General features: G+C 36.1%; 1 protein-coding gene across 2 annotated transcripts; it reads right to left on the bottom strand.

The window, feature by feature from the left end:
- Positions 1-842: 842 nt before the first annotated feature.
- On the bottom strand, positions 843-17,283 carry pcmt (protein-L-isoaspartate (D-aspartate) O-methyltransferase). Of its 2 annotated transcripts, none has more exons than XM_067383574.1 (8): positions 17,102-17,283; positions 14,346-14,450; positions 13,942-13,973; positions 13,757-13,861; positions 11,753-11,873; positions 8,076-8,161; positions 5,740-5,909; positions 843-3,315 (listed from the first exon to the last, which is right to left on the bottom strand). In XM_067383574.1, the coding sequence occupies exons 1-8, from the start codon at positions 17,265-17,267 to the stop codon at positions 3,303-3,305; spliced, it is 798 nt and encodes a 265-aa protein (XP_067239675.1). In that variant the 5' UTR covers positions 17,268-17,283; the 3' UTR covers positions 843-3,302. The 2 variants fall into 2 exon arrangements, with proteins under 2 accessions (XP_067239675.1, XP_067239678.1); XM_067383577.1 differs by having other exon boundaries at positions 5,692-5,909.
- Positions 17,284-17,672: the final 389 nt, after the last annotated feature.

Below are 17,672 nucleotides of genomic sequence, written 5' to 3' on the forward strand. Positions count from 1 at the left end.
TTTCTGGGTGGCGGCTGGCTTGACCGCAGTCGTTATTTCCACCACTTTTCATTAAAACATGACGTTTTATTTCACATTTCTTTTTGTTTCGCGTTGCCTCTCGTAATGATGTTTTTAAACACCGTCTGCAAACATTACAGTATTCTTACCGCGACTGATTTGGCTTAGGGCCAGCCAGCTCACACGTGCTCAATCGTTCTTTTTCTATGAAACCTGTAAACCGCATTCACCGGTTCCAATCATTTACAATCATTTTCATGTCTGTTCTCTGCGCGGCAATTATTTCTTCTGCGCGGCCTCGGCTTCAGAAGTGCGCGGCTGCTTAGAGGGAACATTGCTGATGAGACCAAGATAGAACTTTTTGGCTTCATAGAAACAATTGTGGTGGCAATCTGACAGATTCTCCTCAAGGCATACTGAGACGTAAAAACAAATCTGGTTGAATTCTCAACATCTCAAGTCCATAAAGAAATAACATAATTATGCTGATAAGTGGGTCTGAGGATGTCAAAGAATACAGATTTTTGTGAAATTTGAAGTCTCCAAGAATCAGGTCTCTGTACTAATCTTTTGAGAATTGTATAAGCACTTTAAATAAGTGAAACATGATAATTAAAATTCTACTTCTCTATGGAGAAAACAAATAGAATTTTATTTCTTGATCCCAACTGTTGCACTCTATTCAGGTTCAACACACCCTGAAGGAACATGTTAAGCCAATCAACACAATGAAAACTGAATCATATGAAGTAGCATAATCATCATTTGTTTGTAAACCGTGAAACATTTCATACTGTGAGATTCTGTGAAAGAAGAGACAAGATAATGAACCGATCATTGCTTAGCAGTGAGTTTATTCATTAAAAGCCGTTTGTGCGTGCAGGTAACACACAAACATGCACAGAGAATTGGCATTGAAAACCGCTTACAATCAAAGCGACCACTGAAGGTTTAGCTCAATCCTGTATGCAAGTGTGGATCTGAGTGGTACTTTACTTGCTTCACACGTTAGATAATAGAGACAAGCTTATTTTGAGTTCTGCAGTGATGTGAAACGCATTTCATAAGAGTGAGCAGTAAGCATTGCTACACTTGTGACCCAACTCTGCTCATATCATTCCAAGCCTGTGTGATTTTCTTGCATCTGTGAAATTCACAATGAGATGTTTGGCAGAATGTGCAAGCTTGTGTTTTCCATATGGTGATTTTTGCTGGCGAGCTCAAAGGACAAACAGGGTTTCTGCGGGTCTTGAATTCATAAAGTTATGGCATTAAATATTGCATGCACTGCATTTACTTGAGATGCAAACTTACACAACAGGAACAAACATCTGTCAATGAGTTATGAAAACTTTATTTTTCTGAGCAAATTGGCAGATATTTGTTCTTGTTTTAATTTCACAGAAAACAAGACTATATTTTGTCATTTTGCATTTCAAGCAAATGTATCTGCATTTAAGAATCTTTATACAGTTGCACTGGAAAACGACAAAAATACTATAGAAAAACACCACTTTTTTGTTTGATCAGAAGGTACAGTAAAATATACATTCTAGTGGTTGGGAGCAGAGTGATAGAAGCTACTTTCGCTTTGTAAAATTAATTAAAAAGTAGCTAATATCTGTTGGAAGATGTATTTTCAAACTCTGAAGTGTTGCTAATAGAACTCATTGTGTTTCTCCCAAGACATTTACATTTGGGGAACATATTGATGTATTGTTTTCTCTACTTGGTCTTAAAATTGGTCTTCATAAAACTGGCAGAAACCCTGAAAAAGTACCACAAAAGCAGTCCATACAAATAATGCACTATAATCCAAGTCTTCAAAAAATGTAACCTTCCCCTTCTGCCACAGCTCTCAAGTCTCACATTTATCATACTTGCCAAGAGCATGAGGACCAATGTTGTTTGGGGCCAACAACATCAAATTTGGTATGATTTAAGGCTGCAATGTTGAATTTAACAAGAACTTTTAAAATCTTAACAGTATAAAACATCATCCACTTTCATAATGTGGAAAAGCGTCTCCTTTTGTGTTTCACAGAACAGAAAATATTACGGGGTAGAAACGACACGAGTAAATCATGACAAAATAGTTATTTCGGGTGAACTACCCCTTTTCACTCTGAAGTTGATTTCTAAATTTTAAGTTCATACATGTAAACTAGTTCAGACTGCGAAGTCTGATTGGAATATTTTTTACAAACACCCGCTGCAAAATTCCCATAAACGCACACCTGTAGCTGATCAGTCTATATTAATGTTGCTGTTTGGCAAGCGTAAACAGCTTAATATTTAGAGCTAATGGATTATATTACTTGCCAGAAGAGTTTATTTTCTTTTTAAATTGATATAATTAATAAATGTAGCTATTTTTTGAACATTGGTGTCTCTTACAATATTGCTGTTGCTGCCTCTATAAACAATTTGTACATTGTGTTCTCTGGAATAGCCGATTGTGATTGGTTAATGGCAGCATTCTGTGGTTTCTACATATTTTAGTGAATAATTGACCCAGACAACCAATTTCTCATGTTCTGCACTTCTCACTAATTAAAGTAATTTCAACTTTTCAATACTTTGTCCATTTATTTGGTAAGCAATCATCCAGGATTAATAGTTCTGCCAGCTGACTGCACATTACCCACACAAAGCCATTCGAGACCACGGTTAAAGAGGTTTGCTTTGAATCAGACCTAAGAACATCCCTTCTAAATCATTCTAACACATGACCTCTCATGGCATATTGCTTTACTCTAGAATCTTTAGAATTATCCAGTGCACAGTGGTTTATTCTGCCTGGGCAGCACATGCTTCAGCTGAAAACACAAGCCGCTACTATTAAAATGAATTTGTAGAGCAAAGAGATCCCTACACATTATGTAGCAGTGAATTATGTTTTAATAACAGGCTGGATTCAGCACAAAGGCCGACTCTGTGTTGCGTTTACAATACGCTGAGATGCATGAACAATCCAATTGACTGTAATACTGAAGTCATCACAAGAATAAGCACCTGCACATCAAATAAGAAGAAGAAAAAAAAAATGCATTCACGCAATTCTCAAACTGCAGGCATGAAAATCTCAGCACAAAGCCCAATTCCACTTTTTTCCTTTTTAAATAAAAGAATCTGATCGATAAATCCATCTTTCACGACCGTCAGACTGTCACGGGTATGGAAATAGAGCATTTATACAAGCTCTCCTCAGTGAAGTCCATTTGGATGTTTGTGTGTGTGTGTGTGTGTGTGTATGTGTGTGTGCGTGCATGTGGTGCGATGAGTATTGCCAGATCATCCTTTCAAAGTTCATCCCTGTAAAAAAAAAAAAAAACAGAAAAAAAAAGTGTTATTACGAACATCAAAGATGCATAAAGATACATAACACAAAACATCACCACTGACATGTGCATACTTGTATAAACACAACTCGTGCAAAAATTAGTTTCAGCAATCTTGGAGGTATCAAGGTGCAATATAGGCTGTGTTCAAACTGCAGGCAATTCGTTTTTCAAATCCGATCTTTAGGACTCTGATGAAAGGATACAGAGAGTGCACTGGTGTATCTACATTGGTCGCTATGGTAATGATGTAGGCGACAATGCGATGCCAAGAGACTTCCTCCTACAAAAGCTGACAGTAGAAACTGATTGCATTTTTCCTCTACTTTTGCATCATCCAACAAAGGACACAATATTTTACACATTCACTTCTACACACTACAGCTTACTGTATATAAAAGACGTCTAAAGATGTCTTAAGAGCCCTGGGTATGCTTTACATAGTATACTATACTTTATACGTTTTTTTAGTAACAGTTCGAATGCATAGCCTTACAAAGTATACTTCATTTAACTTGTGTGCGTACACAGGCGTTCGGTGTATGCGTAGTTTTGAGCAATCTCTCGCCACGAGTTAAAACCCATGTAAACATCTTTGTATTCTTTCATGCTAGAGTTGTGCAAATGAGGGTACTTTCTAACCTCCTTGCACAATCTTTCGTCTACGTAGGCCTCCATTGTCGCTGTAGCTTGCATGTGTTCTGTTTATGCAGTTTTTCTTTGACTACCTTGTGAATCGACACCCCCAGGGCACAATTGCCACCTTGTTGATAAACTAATTATTGCAAAAAAATTAAATGTGTGACCTGCGCATTTACAGTACGTGTGTACTCTTCCAATGACAAAATTCATGTCGCGTATACTGTACGCTGACCTTTGCATACCAAGTGTGCCACACAGGTCCTGAAAAGTAAAGCCAAAGCGTCTCAATCACCCCCAGGTGGCTGGATGCAGTATAGGTCATAAACCCTGCCCTCTCCATGTAATGTAATGGGACATGAGAACCTAAACAGTCAAATTACACGTATTTTTTTTTCTTTTCCAAAGATGGATTGTCATTTTAGGCAGTCTTTTATAACGCTAGTGTGATTAAAGTGTTCGTTCTTTAAATTAGTTTTAAGTTAGTTATTTGATGCCATAAAATGTGGGTTTTGACGTCATGATTGACAGCTGAAATTGACAGCTTCTCTAAGTGAAGTAGTCACTGAAGCAACAACAGACTTTTTTCTGAATCTTCGGGAGGAGATTGGAGCTTTAACTTTAATTTCTACATTTCCAGAACTGTTTATTTCACACCGACATAATGAGTTGTTCCAACGTGATGAAAATTCTGTCATTTATTACTTGCCCTCATGCCGTTCCACACCCGTAAGAGCTTCGTTAATCTTCAGAACACAAATTAAGAGAGGATGTGTCCATTGCTCCCAATGGAGGTCTCACGGAGCCATCGGATTTCAACTAAAAGATCTTAATTTGTGTTCTGAAGATTAACGAAGGTCTTACGGGTGTGGAACGGCATGAGGGTAAGTAATAAATGACAGAATTTATTTTTGGGCGAACTAACCCTTTAACCGATTATGCGGGACCTTGATATCACGGCTCCACTTCACGCTCACTACTGCGCAGACTCGAGACTCAAGATGTCAGTGCCATATTGGCACTCTCGCAGCTTCACTTACTACAATTGCGTGTGCGTAAAAAAGTGAAGTATACTTTGGGCTTAAAGGGGGGAAATTTGAACACCAAATTAATTGTGCAATTGTGCTAGGGTCAATAACTAATGTCTCAAATTATGACAACACTGCAATCGATCTAATTAAAATGTAACTGATTTCAGAAATGTTCAGACTTTTGTAGCTTCCCTCATTGAGATTTAAGTGATGTCATGTTGGGTTAAAGTGTTAACGCTGCCAATACTATATTTAATGAAAGATTTCTCTGGGTTTTTTGCTGTTCAGACTACAAAAACCAAACCAGATTTGACAGATTTGATCTGCCTTAAAAACTAAACGGATTTGAGCCGCCAGAGTAAACAAAGCCATAATACCAAGTCTAAACGGGTTTTGATGTGTTCATGCTTTCATGTCTCATCATTCAGAAAGCATTTTTGAGGGGGAAAAACAAAAACAAACTCAAGCCCATTCCAGCAGTTAATGGCAAACTGGAAATTTAAAATATTATAATATGGTTTTTGGTCAAATCAGGCTGGAGGGTTAAAGTCCAAAAAACAAAAAAAAAAAAAAAAAAAAAAACACAAAAACTGTGCAGCTGTTCATCATGGAATGGAGCAGCAAAAAAGATGACAAGCGGCAAACACATCCTCTGTCTGCTCCGTACCACACCGTTTCACCTGTGCCCTAGAAGAGAGAGGGGACAGAGGACAGGAAATCACTTCCACCTTGACCACTGCTTGTCTTTGTCTGTTAAAGGCACGTAAATCACGCCCATCAGTGGTTTCATTTTGGTACTGCCATCCTCCAATTTGTCATACTGCTCCAACATCTGATTTCCTCCAGCTGGGCCGACGGGCAGAATGAGACGGCCACCTGGCTTTAGCTGGTCCAACAACTGTAACGCAAACAAATACACATACACGTGAATATCACCAAACCTCACAAGAACAAGTCATATTTAACCCTTAAAACATAAGAAAGAAATACATGCATAACACTGATGGAAAAATAATGAGAATGACTACTGAGTATAATCAAAATTCTTTTAAGACGAGTCATTTCACTCAGCGGCCATCTCTGAAACGCCTCTCGGGACCAGCCAATGCGCAAGTGCAGTCATAAGCGTGCATCTCTGAACAATGACTGTTTCTATAGCAACTGGAGCTTTACCAATGACCGACTGGCTTTTTTATTTAGAAGGCGGGACTTATTTAGCCATATTGTGTGTTGCACTTTCTCCCATTCACAGTAAAATGAGTGTACCGTCTTTGTACAGTGGTGGTCAGAATTATTGACACCCTTGGGTGGGGGGGGAAATCACATTATGAAAGAAACGTTTTTCTCCAAAACACGTTGGCCACAATTATTGGCACCCCTAGAATTTTTTTTGAGTAAAATATCTCTGAAGTATATTCCCATTCATATTTACATTTTTTTATCACACCAGGGTGATCATGAACATGAAATGAGTCCAGCCATGACTTCCTGTTCCACAGAAGTATAAACATGAGGAAACACAAAGGCCAAATTCCCTTAATCATTCATCACAATGAGTAAAACCAAAGAATACAGTTCTGATGTGCAGCAAAAGATTTTTGAGCTTCACAAAATATAAAGTGGCTGTAAGAAAATAGCTAAAGCATTGAAAATCCCCATTTCCACCATCGGGACAATAATTAAGAAGTTCCAATCAACTGAAGATGTTACAAATCTGCCTGGAAGAGGACATGTGTCTACAGCGTCCTAATGCGCGATGAGGAGGAGAGTTTGAGCGGCCAAAGACTCTCCAAGGATCACAGCTGGAGAATTGCAGAGATTAGTTGAGTCTTGAGTCTCAGAAAATCTAAAAGTCTATTTAAAAAAAATATATATCAAAGAGCACCTACATCCCCACAAGTTGTTCAGGAGGGTTTCAAGAAAAATCCTCTGCTCTCATCCAGAAACAATCTCCAACATATTCAGTTGTCAGATAAGACTGAAACTTCAAACCAGCTTCTATGGTCAGACGAAACTAAAAAAAGAGCTTTTTGGCAGCAAACACACCAGTTGGGTTGTGAACTAAAGAGAAGAAGCACCAGCATGGAGCTGGAATCTGAAGGATCTGTAGAGATTCTGCATGAAGGAATGGTCTTTGATCTCTTGTCAGGTGTTCTCCAAACTCATCAGGCTTTATAGGTGAAGACTCAGAGCTGTTTTCTTGGCAAAAGGAGGTTGCAAAAAGTATTTCCCCCCACTTTCAATTCTTTTCCTTCAATGAAAGGTTAGATTTTTGCTAATTTTATGAATTAAAGATCAAAAGGATAAACAATGCAGATTTATTTTTTATGGCACAGCCATCTTTGATCATATTTACCGAGGGTGCCAATAATTCTGCCCAACACTGTATATCTAAAGTCTTTGGTTTAATGGAAATTACACACACACACTCACACACAAAAAGTTAAATGTCCAGAGGCATTACAAAATGGGAATTTTGGGGAAATATGTGCTTAATTGACAGGGAAAGAGAGAAAAAATAATAATAAAAATAATAATCACAAAGCCAAAAATCGTTGTGGTCCTAAACAAGGCTTTATTTCCTTGATGCAAAATTTCTTTCTTTCTTTTTTTATTTTGAGGTGGAATATGAAATGGATACTTTTTCTTTAAATTTAACCACACAGGAAAGAGACAGCAACCCACTCATTTCAAACAGAAAAAAACCTTGTATTTAGAATATTGTTGGAATACGCTAGACCTCAAAGGGATAGTTCACCCAAAAATGAACATTAATTATTCATACTCATATTGCTCCAAACCTGTATAACATCCTTTTTTCTGCGGAACACAAAAGAAAAGATTTTGGAAGTCATTAGACTTCACTGACTTTCATTTTATGGACTTTTTTTTTTTTTTTTTTAAATTCTGTTCCGAAGAAGAACAAAAAAGACAAAATTACGGAACATGTCTCAGATGCAGGCTGAGTAAATGATGGCAGAATTTTAATATGTGGGTGAATTATTCCTTTAAAGTTAAGGTACAAATATGGCTTGGTATCAAAGTGTATTCAAAGGAAACATACTGCTTGTGGCACTGTGGGAGCAGCAGCTCCGACATGTATGGCGTCATAAGGTGCTTCTTCTGGAAAGCCCATTCTTCCATCTCCAACTGCACACACATATACACACAGACAACATTACACAACAACATAGTTGATCCCATATAATTATTCTCTTCTGGCCCTATAGTGTACTGCCTCTTTCTGAATATAACTGTCTGCTAAATAACAAATAAATAACTAATACCACATTGAATCTGTGCACTGTTTTTGAAATTGTCTGCAATGACTATGAGAGAAAACTGACGAATAGATTTAATGAAAATATCAAATATGAAAAAAGAAATAATTAATGAAAGTGCTATATTTCTTTGTTAGCTACAAGTCTTATTTTCACTTTTCAATGACAAATCCTATTTTCAGTATATTGTTTAAGCGAAATTTTAGGATTTCAAATTAAAATTGTATTTTCTTATTACTGTTTTTGTCCACCTTTTTTTTTCTGCTTCTGTAAAATATATGCATTCATTTATGTGTACATGGGTCATTGATGAATAAAGTTTTTAAAAGTGCAAAAAAACAATGGAGATATAATTCATTTTTGAAGTTTTATTAAGTTTTAACAATGAGATTATGTGGTTTTTAATAATCAATTATCACTGCTTTGGTCATTTTTTTACAAGATGGACAAAATTTGTCACCAAAAAAGTCATTCAGTTTAACAACTAAACCAACATTTCGGTTTTAACCAGGGTTCCTACACATTTTCCATTTCAAAATTCCATACTTTTCCATACTCAAATTTCCAGACCTCCTTCCAAACGATTTCTGCCATTGGTGAGCCTCGGTCTCCTTTTCTATGTTTTTTGGCACACCAAAAATATTCTCGCCGCTTTATAATATTAATATTGAACCACTGTACATGTACATGAACTGATTAATGGATCTTGAGAGAGGAAATGTCACTGCTTCATGTTTGTAGTCCGGGTCCTACAGTCTTTTAGTGATTTTTAAATTAGTGTCTGATTGTTGAAATAAAGTTTTGTATTTAGTATTCATGTCTAGGCCCTTCTCTTCTTAAAAACCACATACCTGTGTAACTTTTGTTGGGGATAAAATCTACAAGTACTAATATATTCCGTTTAACAAGTTGGCATGACTTAGTTTGTTTCCCTTTCCGGCCATACCACTCGCTACATAGGCGTGAATATTTAATTTGTCTATTAATTCGATACATTTCCTTTATAGAGATCCTTCTGTGATTTATCCATCTGCTCTGTTCTCGACATTATATGTATCATATATTATCATATATCATATATACATATAATATATGAAACATTATATGTTTCATATATTATATGTATCAAAGTATTTTTATAGAGTAGCCTACAAGTATGAGTAGCACAAGCAGTTTCCGTAATATTTTAGAAATTCGTAACTCTATAAACATATTTGCAAAGTGAAGAGAGGTGAAAAAGGTGACATGTAGAAAGTAGATAGTTGTAGGGGGTCTGGGGGCATCCTCCCCCAGGAGAAGATTTTTGTGATTTTAACATGTAAAGGAAGCACTCTGAAAAGAACATAAATGGAAAAAACAACATTTGCTTCAAGTAAAAAATAAAAAATAAAACATTTTGGCACCGGGGCTGAGCATTGACAAATTTTGAAAAATTGAATGCGATTTTGATTCAGAAGCTTGCGATTTGATTTTGATTTGATTACCTTTGATTCAGTATTGATTAATTTGGGCCTATCAGGTACAGTACATGGCAAATTTCCTCAAAGAAAAAAAATCTCTCAACTAATGCTGTAAACAATACAGGGAACCACAGCTGGTACGTCATTATAATATTAGGTTAAATTGATCGTAATTTACTTACATATAGGCTAACTTACACATAAGGAAGTTTTTATAATAACGTTATAATAAAAGTGACAATTATTTTTCTACTCTTTTTATGTAGGCCTAAACATTTAAATGGTGTGTCATAAAACAGATTTATGTATTCAATATAGAAGCACATGTTAAGTACAAATACAATGAATATGTAATAGCCTATAGAGCATATATTTAGCAAAATGCTCCTCTCAAAGTTCATTTTTGTAGCTAAATGATGAGTTATTGGACATTGTAAGGCTTTTCTGAGGTAGGCTAAATGTGACATTTTTACAAGCTGTTTTATTGACGCCTTTCTGCGGTTGAAACGCTGATTAATCGATTGCTTGTGACATGACAGATTTTGGTAAGTTGTACTGTATCTTTCAACATGCCTTCAGATGTTCAATCATTTTGTGTTGTAACTAGTCAAAGAGATGGCTGGTTCACGAGCGCTACAGCAATCTGTCACGCCACAGAGCGCCAAGAAAGATCGTGACTAACTCCAGTCTATGGAAAAATAGTAACCCCATTTGCAATTCTTATGAGAATCTTGTGTCACACAGTCAAAAAATAACTCTTCGGATGTAAACGATTCACATAAATGATGTATTTTGATTCAAAACTGCTAATTTCGCCACAAAGTGACTAGTTTGCAGGTATAATAAATTAGAAAACTGAACAGAGAGAATAGTATGGAAACACAAATATTTTTCCATACTCTGATTTCTTTTTTCCATACTTTTCCAGACCTGGAAAAAACTCAAATCAAATTCCATACTTTTCCATACTTTTCCAAACCGCGTAGGAACCCTGTTTAACGAATGAAACTTTTGGTTATACTGAATGACAAAATTTTTAAACAATGCTAACAGGCTGTATTTAGTTTGCTAGCTAGCAAAAGAACAATCAAACATTTTATATTTAGTACAAGTTTTTAAAATATTACAACATTTTCCATGTTTTATAGCGGTTGTACCGAATGACCTGATGTATATGTGTATGAGCAAGTGAAAACATTAATTTTTCAAATAGTTAAGAGAGAGTTAGTTACTTTGTTTCACGACCATGTGTGCCTGTGCAGGTGTCTGAATGATGTCACATCTTGTCACATGATATTGACCGCATGCCTTGATCCAAAATGGTCCCTTATTGGTTACTCCGAATGACATGAATGAAATTATTTTTTTCCGGACATTCTTTCTCATAACAAAGCAACGACTTCTACACATAATTGTAATACAATTTTGCACTTTGTTAATATATGATGTTATAAAATATGTCAGAATAAAAAAAATATATACATTCATTTCATTTTAAGATATTTTAATCACAAATGAAATGGCTGTATTGGCCTTTGAAAGGTTAAACCGAATGATCTTTTGACACTTCAAAATCTTTAAAAAACCTTTATATGTAGCAAAATATAATTAAAACCTTTTGTATTCAATAAAAGTGACCTAGTTGTACTACCTTACATACTTTGGAAGTCATATCTTTTTTTTTGTTTTGTTCTTATCATTAAGGCCTTTGGACAGAAAAATTATCCATCACGTCATTGACCCACATACAAAAAGTCCTGTATTTGTTCAGTTTAGTACGGGATACAGATACACGTACAGTTGCAGCTGTAGTACATTATAATGTTCTGATGTTTAAACTAGGTTATAATATAAAATGAACTTATATTTAAACAGAAAAACAGTATTAACTGTTGGCCAATCAATATCAGCCAGAATTTAAATATTGTTGCATATCTAAAAAGTTAACACATTTTAAAGCACATCATGTAAAACAGCCAAAAACAAAGTTGTAGACCAACCAATGAGTCTGATTCTCCCTGAAGAGATCAAACTAGGGTCGTCCTTCTTTACATTAGTTACAGAATCTTCCACCAGCTCCTTTATGTGATCAATGCCAATCACCTTCCCCCTCGGCCCAACCTGTAACACACCACAACACATCTGCTGTAATGCACACACAACAAAACTACTGTCACACTATGGAGATCCAAAATGCCAGAAGTAAAAAAATGTTTTTTTAACAAAATACAGGCATGAATTCCTATTTTTTCATCTATATCCAATAAAAGAATTATTACATTTATTAATTTTTACATGAATCCCTTTTCCATTTCAGGAACTTCATAGGAACTACTCAGTTTTTGCATATAAAATTTTTTGGAGTGGCTGCAGCCTGTGATTGGTCAAACACACATGGTGAACAACTCCAAAAAAGAATGTGTAACTTTGTTACTCAGAGGATTAGGATAATTTTATACCACTAAATATGGAGAAACATTCCAACAAATGGACAGACAGTGAGGTACAAGCATTATTAAGCATTTGCTTGATGGAGCAAATCCAGAGAGAATATGACTTGCTAGGATGCAACAATTGTGGTTTCAGCAGCGGTGCCTGTAACATTGACTATCTTTTTATTAAACAAGTTAATGAAGTTAAACATCAACAATCTGCTTAGGCATAGAGTACTAGCTGGCCTCACAGCTCCTAAAAAGCAATGGCTTGAGTTTTCTCCTTTGTGTACGTGTGCATATTCCTGCTTGTGTGTGTGTGTGTGTGTGCGCGCCATTGCATTAGTGTGGGTATTATGGGAGTGGCTGGATATTATGGTGTGCAAATTGTCTAATAGTATATGGGTTGGTTGGGTGGATGGAGGTTTTGATTGTAGCCACCCCTCTCCCTTTGTTTTTTATTGTTTTGTTGTAAATTTTGTAATGCCTTATTATATTGTTGTTTCTTTTTTTCCCTCAATGAACATTTGATCACAAAAAAAAAAAAAGTGCAATGATTGTCTTAGATTTGCATGTTGCTTTTACAACTTGCACATTCATAATGAGTAACAAAAGTGCAGCTCTGATTCTGCAACCCTCCATCATTTTATGTTTTTGCTATCGTATAATGTGTAGAAACAATGATTCCGTGATCACTATATGCATGAATATGTATTTATTTGTATGTATTTATTTATTGTAATAATCAATATAGAAACATAAAAGGAAAATAAAAAGGACTATAGACTACATAAATTAAAGAATAAAGAAATAATATAATAAATAATAAAAAAAAACAATAATATATAACTGCAGGAATAATTGAATTTTTAAAGATATCAATAAGAAGAACTTTAATAATAATAAAAAATATAATAGCTCAGCACTAACTTCTGTGAAAACTTTTTTTTTTTTTTTTTTTGGTATTTAGCCATGTGTTCATTTATTTTCGCAGATTTGGCCCTCCATACCACACACGTTTAATGGGATAGTACACCCAAAAATGAAAACACTATTTACTCACCCTCAAGTTGTTCCAAAACTGTATGAATTTCTTTCCTCTGCTGAACACAAAAGATAATATTTTAAAGAACATGGGTAACCAAACAATTGATTGGCCCCACTGAAGAAAAAAAAAAAAAAAAAAAAAAAAATATATATATATATATATATATATACACTATATATAATATAAATATTATATATATATATATACTATGGAAGTACTAAAAAAAAAAAAAAAAAAAGTACTATGTAAGTCTATGGGGAACTATTTGCTTACCCATATTCTTCAAAATATCTTCTTTTGTGTTCAGCAGAGGAAAGAAATTCATACAGGTTTGGAAAAACTTGAGTGTGAGTAAATGATGACAGAATTTTCATTCTGGGCGAACTATCCCTTTAACTGTTTTAATGTAGGAAAGTAATTTATATGCTATGATTGTTTGCATTCCATTACTATACAATTAATTTAACAGAAATGTGAAAATCCTAAGCAATCCCATGTATGCCTTTGGAAGTGAAGTGACTCACCATTCTGGCGAAGCAGACGGACAGGATACCGGAGCCTGATCCCACATCCAGAGCCTTTGCTCCTTCATACAGGTGATCATGGAGGAGCTCTAGAGCATATGCGTGCTACAGCACACAAATAAGGGTTTATCAGCACCTTCCTCAAACAGGCCAATGACTGTTCAAATAAAGCTGTTTTAACTTACCATATGTGGTGCACTGATTGTTGCTTGGTAACCTGTACGAAATTACAAAACAAACCTTCATCCCAAAAAGAAACACATCAACAGAATAACCTGTGTCTACACTGGAAGGGACAGACAGCACACTGCACTGTAACAGCTTAAAGACGTCAAGACTGCTGCATATCACCTCTGAACATCAGCTTGAGACAAGCAATCCAATGATTAAATAAAATGCTTTTATTTCAGACATTCAAGGATAATAAATTATCTGGATTAGCTGTGCATATCACCAAAAACAGAAACCATCTAAATGTGTCTAAATGTGCTTTGACCACACTGAATGCAAGAAATGCAGACTATTGGAAGCAATACAGCTGTAGATGATATTGCGTTAACAAAATGATAACTCAAGACCAGGAACTTACCTATAGATTGTGGCGAGTCCATGTATGGATTACATCTGGAGAAATGGGCGCGGTCTGTGGCCAACATAACTTCATATACACGGTCCGATTTAATGATCCCATTCTCTGGACAAAAAACACAAACACATTCACACTGGAAGGTTTATACCCGTTTAATATGCATAATTATTTATGTAAAATGTCCATTGTTTTTCAATGTCACTTCCAAGTGAATTCTTATTCATTTGCAGCTTCACAACACTTGGTCATTGTATGTTTTAATTGTGTCAAAAAAGCAGTGTGAACATTCTTAAAAATATCTCCTTTTGTGTTCCACGGAAAAAGGTTCTTAATCTGTTCCTTTTTTTTTTTTTTTTTTGGTCAGTCAGTCATTCATTTGAGGTATCGGAAATGATGGAGCAATAAAACCTTGCGGCACGCCAGAAATCCTACACTGGTATTCAAAACTTACACACTATTAATAACAGTCTGTGCCTATTTAAACATAGTAAATACTACATATTTACACTCTCATACTAAGTTGAGAGCCCTTAAAGGGTTAGTTCACCCCAAAAATGAAAATAATGTCATTTATTACTCACCCTCATGTCGTTCCACACCCACAAGACCTTCGTTGATCTTCGGAATGCAAATTAAGATATTTTTGGCTCAGTGAGGCCTGCATAGCCAGCAATGAGATTTCCTCTCTCAAGATTCATTAATGCACTAAAAACATATTTAAATCAGTTCATGTGAGTACAGTGGTTCATTATTAATATTATAAAGTGACAAGAATATTTTGGTGCGCTAAAAACTAAATAACGACTTATATAGTGATGGCCGATTTCAAAACACTGCTTCAGAAAGTTATGAATCTTTTGTGTTGAATCAGCGGTTCGGAGCGCCAAAGTCAGCAGTTTGGCGGTTTTTTTGGCGCACCAAAAATATTCTCGTTGCTTTTTATATTAATATTGAACCACTGTACTCACATAAACTGATTTAAATATGTTTTTAGTAACTTTATGGATCTTGAGAGAGGAAGTGTCATTGCTCCCTATGAAGGCCTTACAGAGCCATCGGACTTCAACTAAAATATCTTAATTTGTGTTCTGAAGATCAACAAAGGTCTTACGGGTGTGAAACGGCATGAGGGTGAGTAATAAATCACATTATTTTCCATTTTTGGGTGAACTAACCCTTTAACACATTTATTTAACTTAATTCACTTTCTCAGGAGACAAAATGTAGCTGTGCCAGGCTAATTATTTGTAAAAGTCCAATGGGGGTGAAAACTGTATATTTAGGCACTGCAGCTCTGTCAAATGCCAAGCTAAACCTCTGACCTGGATTATCCGCAGGCATTTAAGCATTGTAAATCAATAGCTGCAGTAGTGACACTGCATTTCCACCATCACTCAATGCACATTATTAAACACTTATGGATGCTGGTCAGGGAGGAAAGCCTGGGTGTGGTTAGCCAACCGGGCCGAGAACGGTTTGTAATCTTGCTGTGCCTTACCAGGCTCAAGTGGAAATATAACCGGAACTATTCTTAGAACCGTTCAGCCCCACAGAGGAAAAACAGCTAGAATCTACGAACTCTACATTCTCTTGGAGAATCTGCAACCAATCTAACCAAATACTTAATTACCTTTTTAATCCAAAGTGACCTTAATTATACAAACTGCAATGTGCAACAAAGAATTAAAACATGTTCCAGCACATAATGCTGAGAGAAACAATCAACTGGCAGTTACAAGTTTAATTCTTAGGTTAGGAGTTTTTTCAAATCGCTAACCCTAAGTATCAGCGACAGTAACAGTGATACTTGTCTTAGCAAGCACCACTAAATATAGCACACTGACCACTTGACCTCAGAATAAAGCCAGGAGTTCAGGAGGACGGGTTACATGCCAGATGAGTATTATTAGTCTCTCAGGCCAATGGTCAACTGTTAGATTAGTTAAAAATACTAGTTTTATGAATAGATTAGATACATTCACTGAGATTGAGCCAAAAGCATACAATTATAATAACAAAATAAAATCACATTCTTGATTTCAGGATAACTAAATATTATATAAGGCATGTTGTGTGTAGCATTAATATCAGAGCTCAAAGTACTAAACTGAGTGACGTCATCATACAGTGACATTAACAGCATGTGGTGTGCCACGCCCACTGAATAACTCCAAATAAAAACAGCACATGCAAGCATTAAAAAACGGATATTAACCATCTGGAAACTGTTTCTTGCTTTCTTATTGTAAATGAACTGCATATACCTGCAGGAACGAGTACATTCTAGATTCAATAGACAAACGCTAAAGGTTGCTACTGTATAACCAATGTGAAAAAAACCCACCATATGTATTTGTTCAGTCAAAGCAATGCAAAATATGTACCGACATAATGCATATATCACAACGATTATATAAAAAAGAACAGACAATTTGCAGGTGGTGAGAGTGACGATCACATATTAAGACTGCTAGCAGCTAGCTAACAAAATGGCACAGAAGCACACTGTAAGTTTTAAACAGCAGTCATGTGCTTGTCTGAAATAACAACACACGCACGAACAACGGTGAGATGAAGTCATCTCATGCTATTGTAACACGCATCAGCGCACTTTCCCCTCAGATGTAACGCAATGCTAGTTCACACAGACGCGCACTTTCCTTCACTACGCTGACGTAAACAACCCCCGTTACTAAGCAAAACAGTAAGCATGACTGCTTTTGCTCTTATTATCATGAAAAACGGGTTAAACTCACTGCGGAGGTTGTTGACGAGCTCTGCATGGCTCGCTCCTCCTGATTTCCAGGCCATTATTGAACACACTCTGCGGATCAGGTAGAGTGCGGCTGTCAGCGCCGCGCCTGCGCACACCGCTCTTCCGACGACGGTTACCACTTCTAGCACGGATACGTCACCAGACATGTCCTGTAACGCTCTTAACAACTCACTGCTGCGTCATTCATTTTGTACGATGTTTTCCCATATGAGCACATTTGTGTGCATTTTCAGGGTTTGGCAATTCTATCAGTAGATTCTCTCTGCTGTGCGCTGCCAGCAGAAGGAAAGCACGAGCGCATTATCAGGGTGACGTATGGCATTATCAGGGTGACAGATTTGGTACGTTTTCTAAATGCGAAACGAAATAACGTTACATTTCTAAAACCAGTAGTGGAATGACGTAAGTGCTTTGGTTAAGCTGAGCTATTCGCATAAGGGATCAGTAAGGCAGTGTAGTAAACATACGAGTGTCTTCTTTGTTCTCTGGTTTTTAATTTAATCAGATATGACGCAGAAGTTATGCGTAACTTAATACGTCACTACTTTTTT

The sequence above is a fragment of the Chanodichthys erythropterus genome, chromosome 4 (genome assembly GCF_024489055.1).
Source record: "Chanodichthys erythropterus isolate Z2021 chromosome 4, ASM2448905v1, whole genome shotgun sequence".
NCBI classification, from domain to species: Eukaryota; Metazoa; Chordata; class Actinopteri; order Cypriniformes; family Xenocyprididae; genus Chanodichthys; species Chanodichthys erythropterus.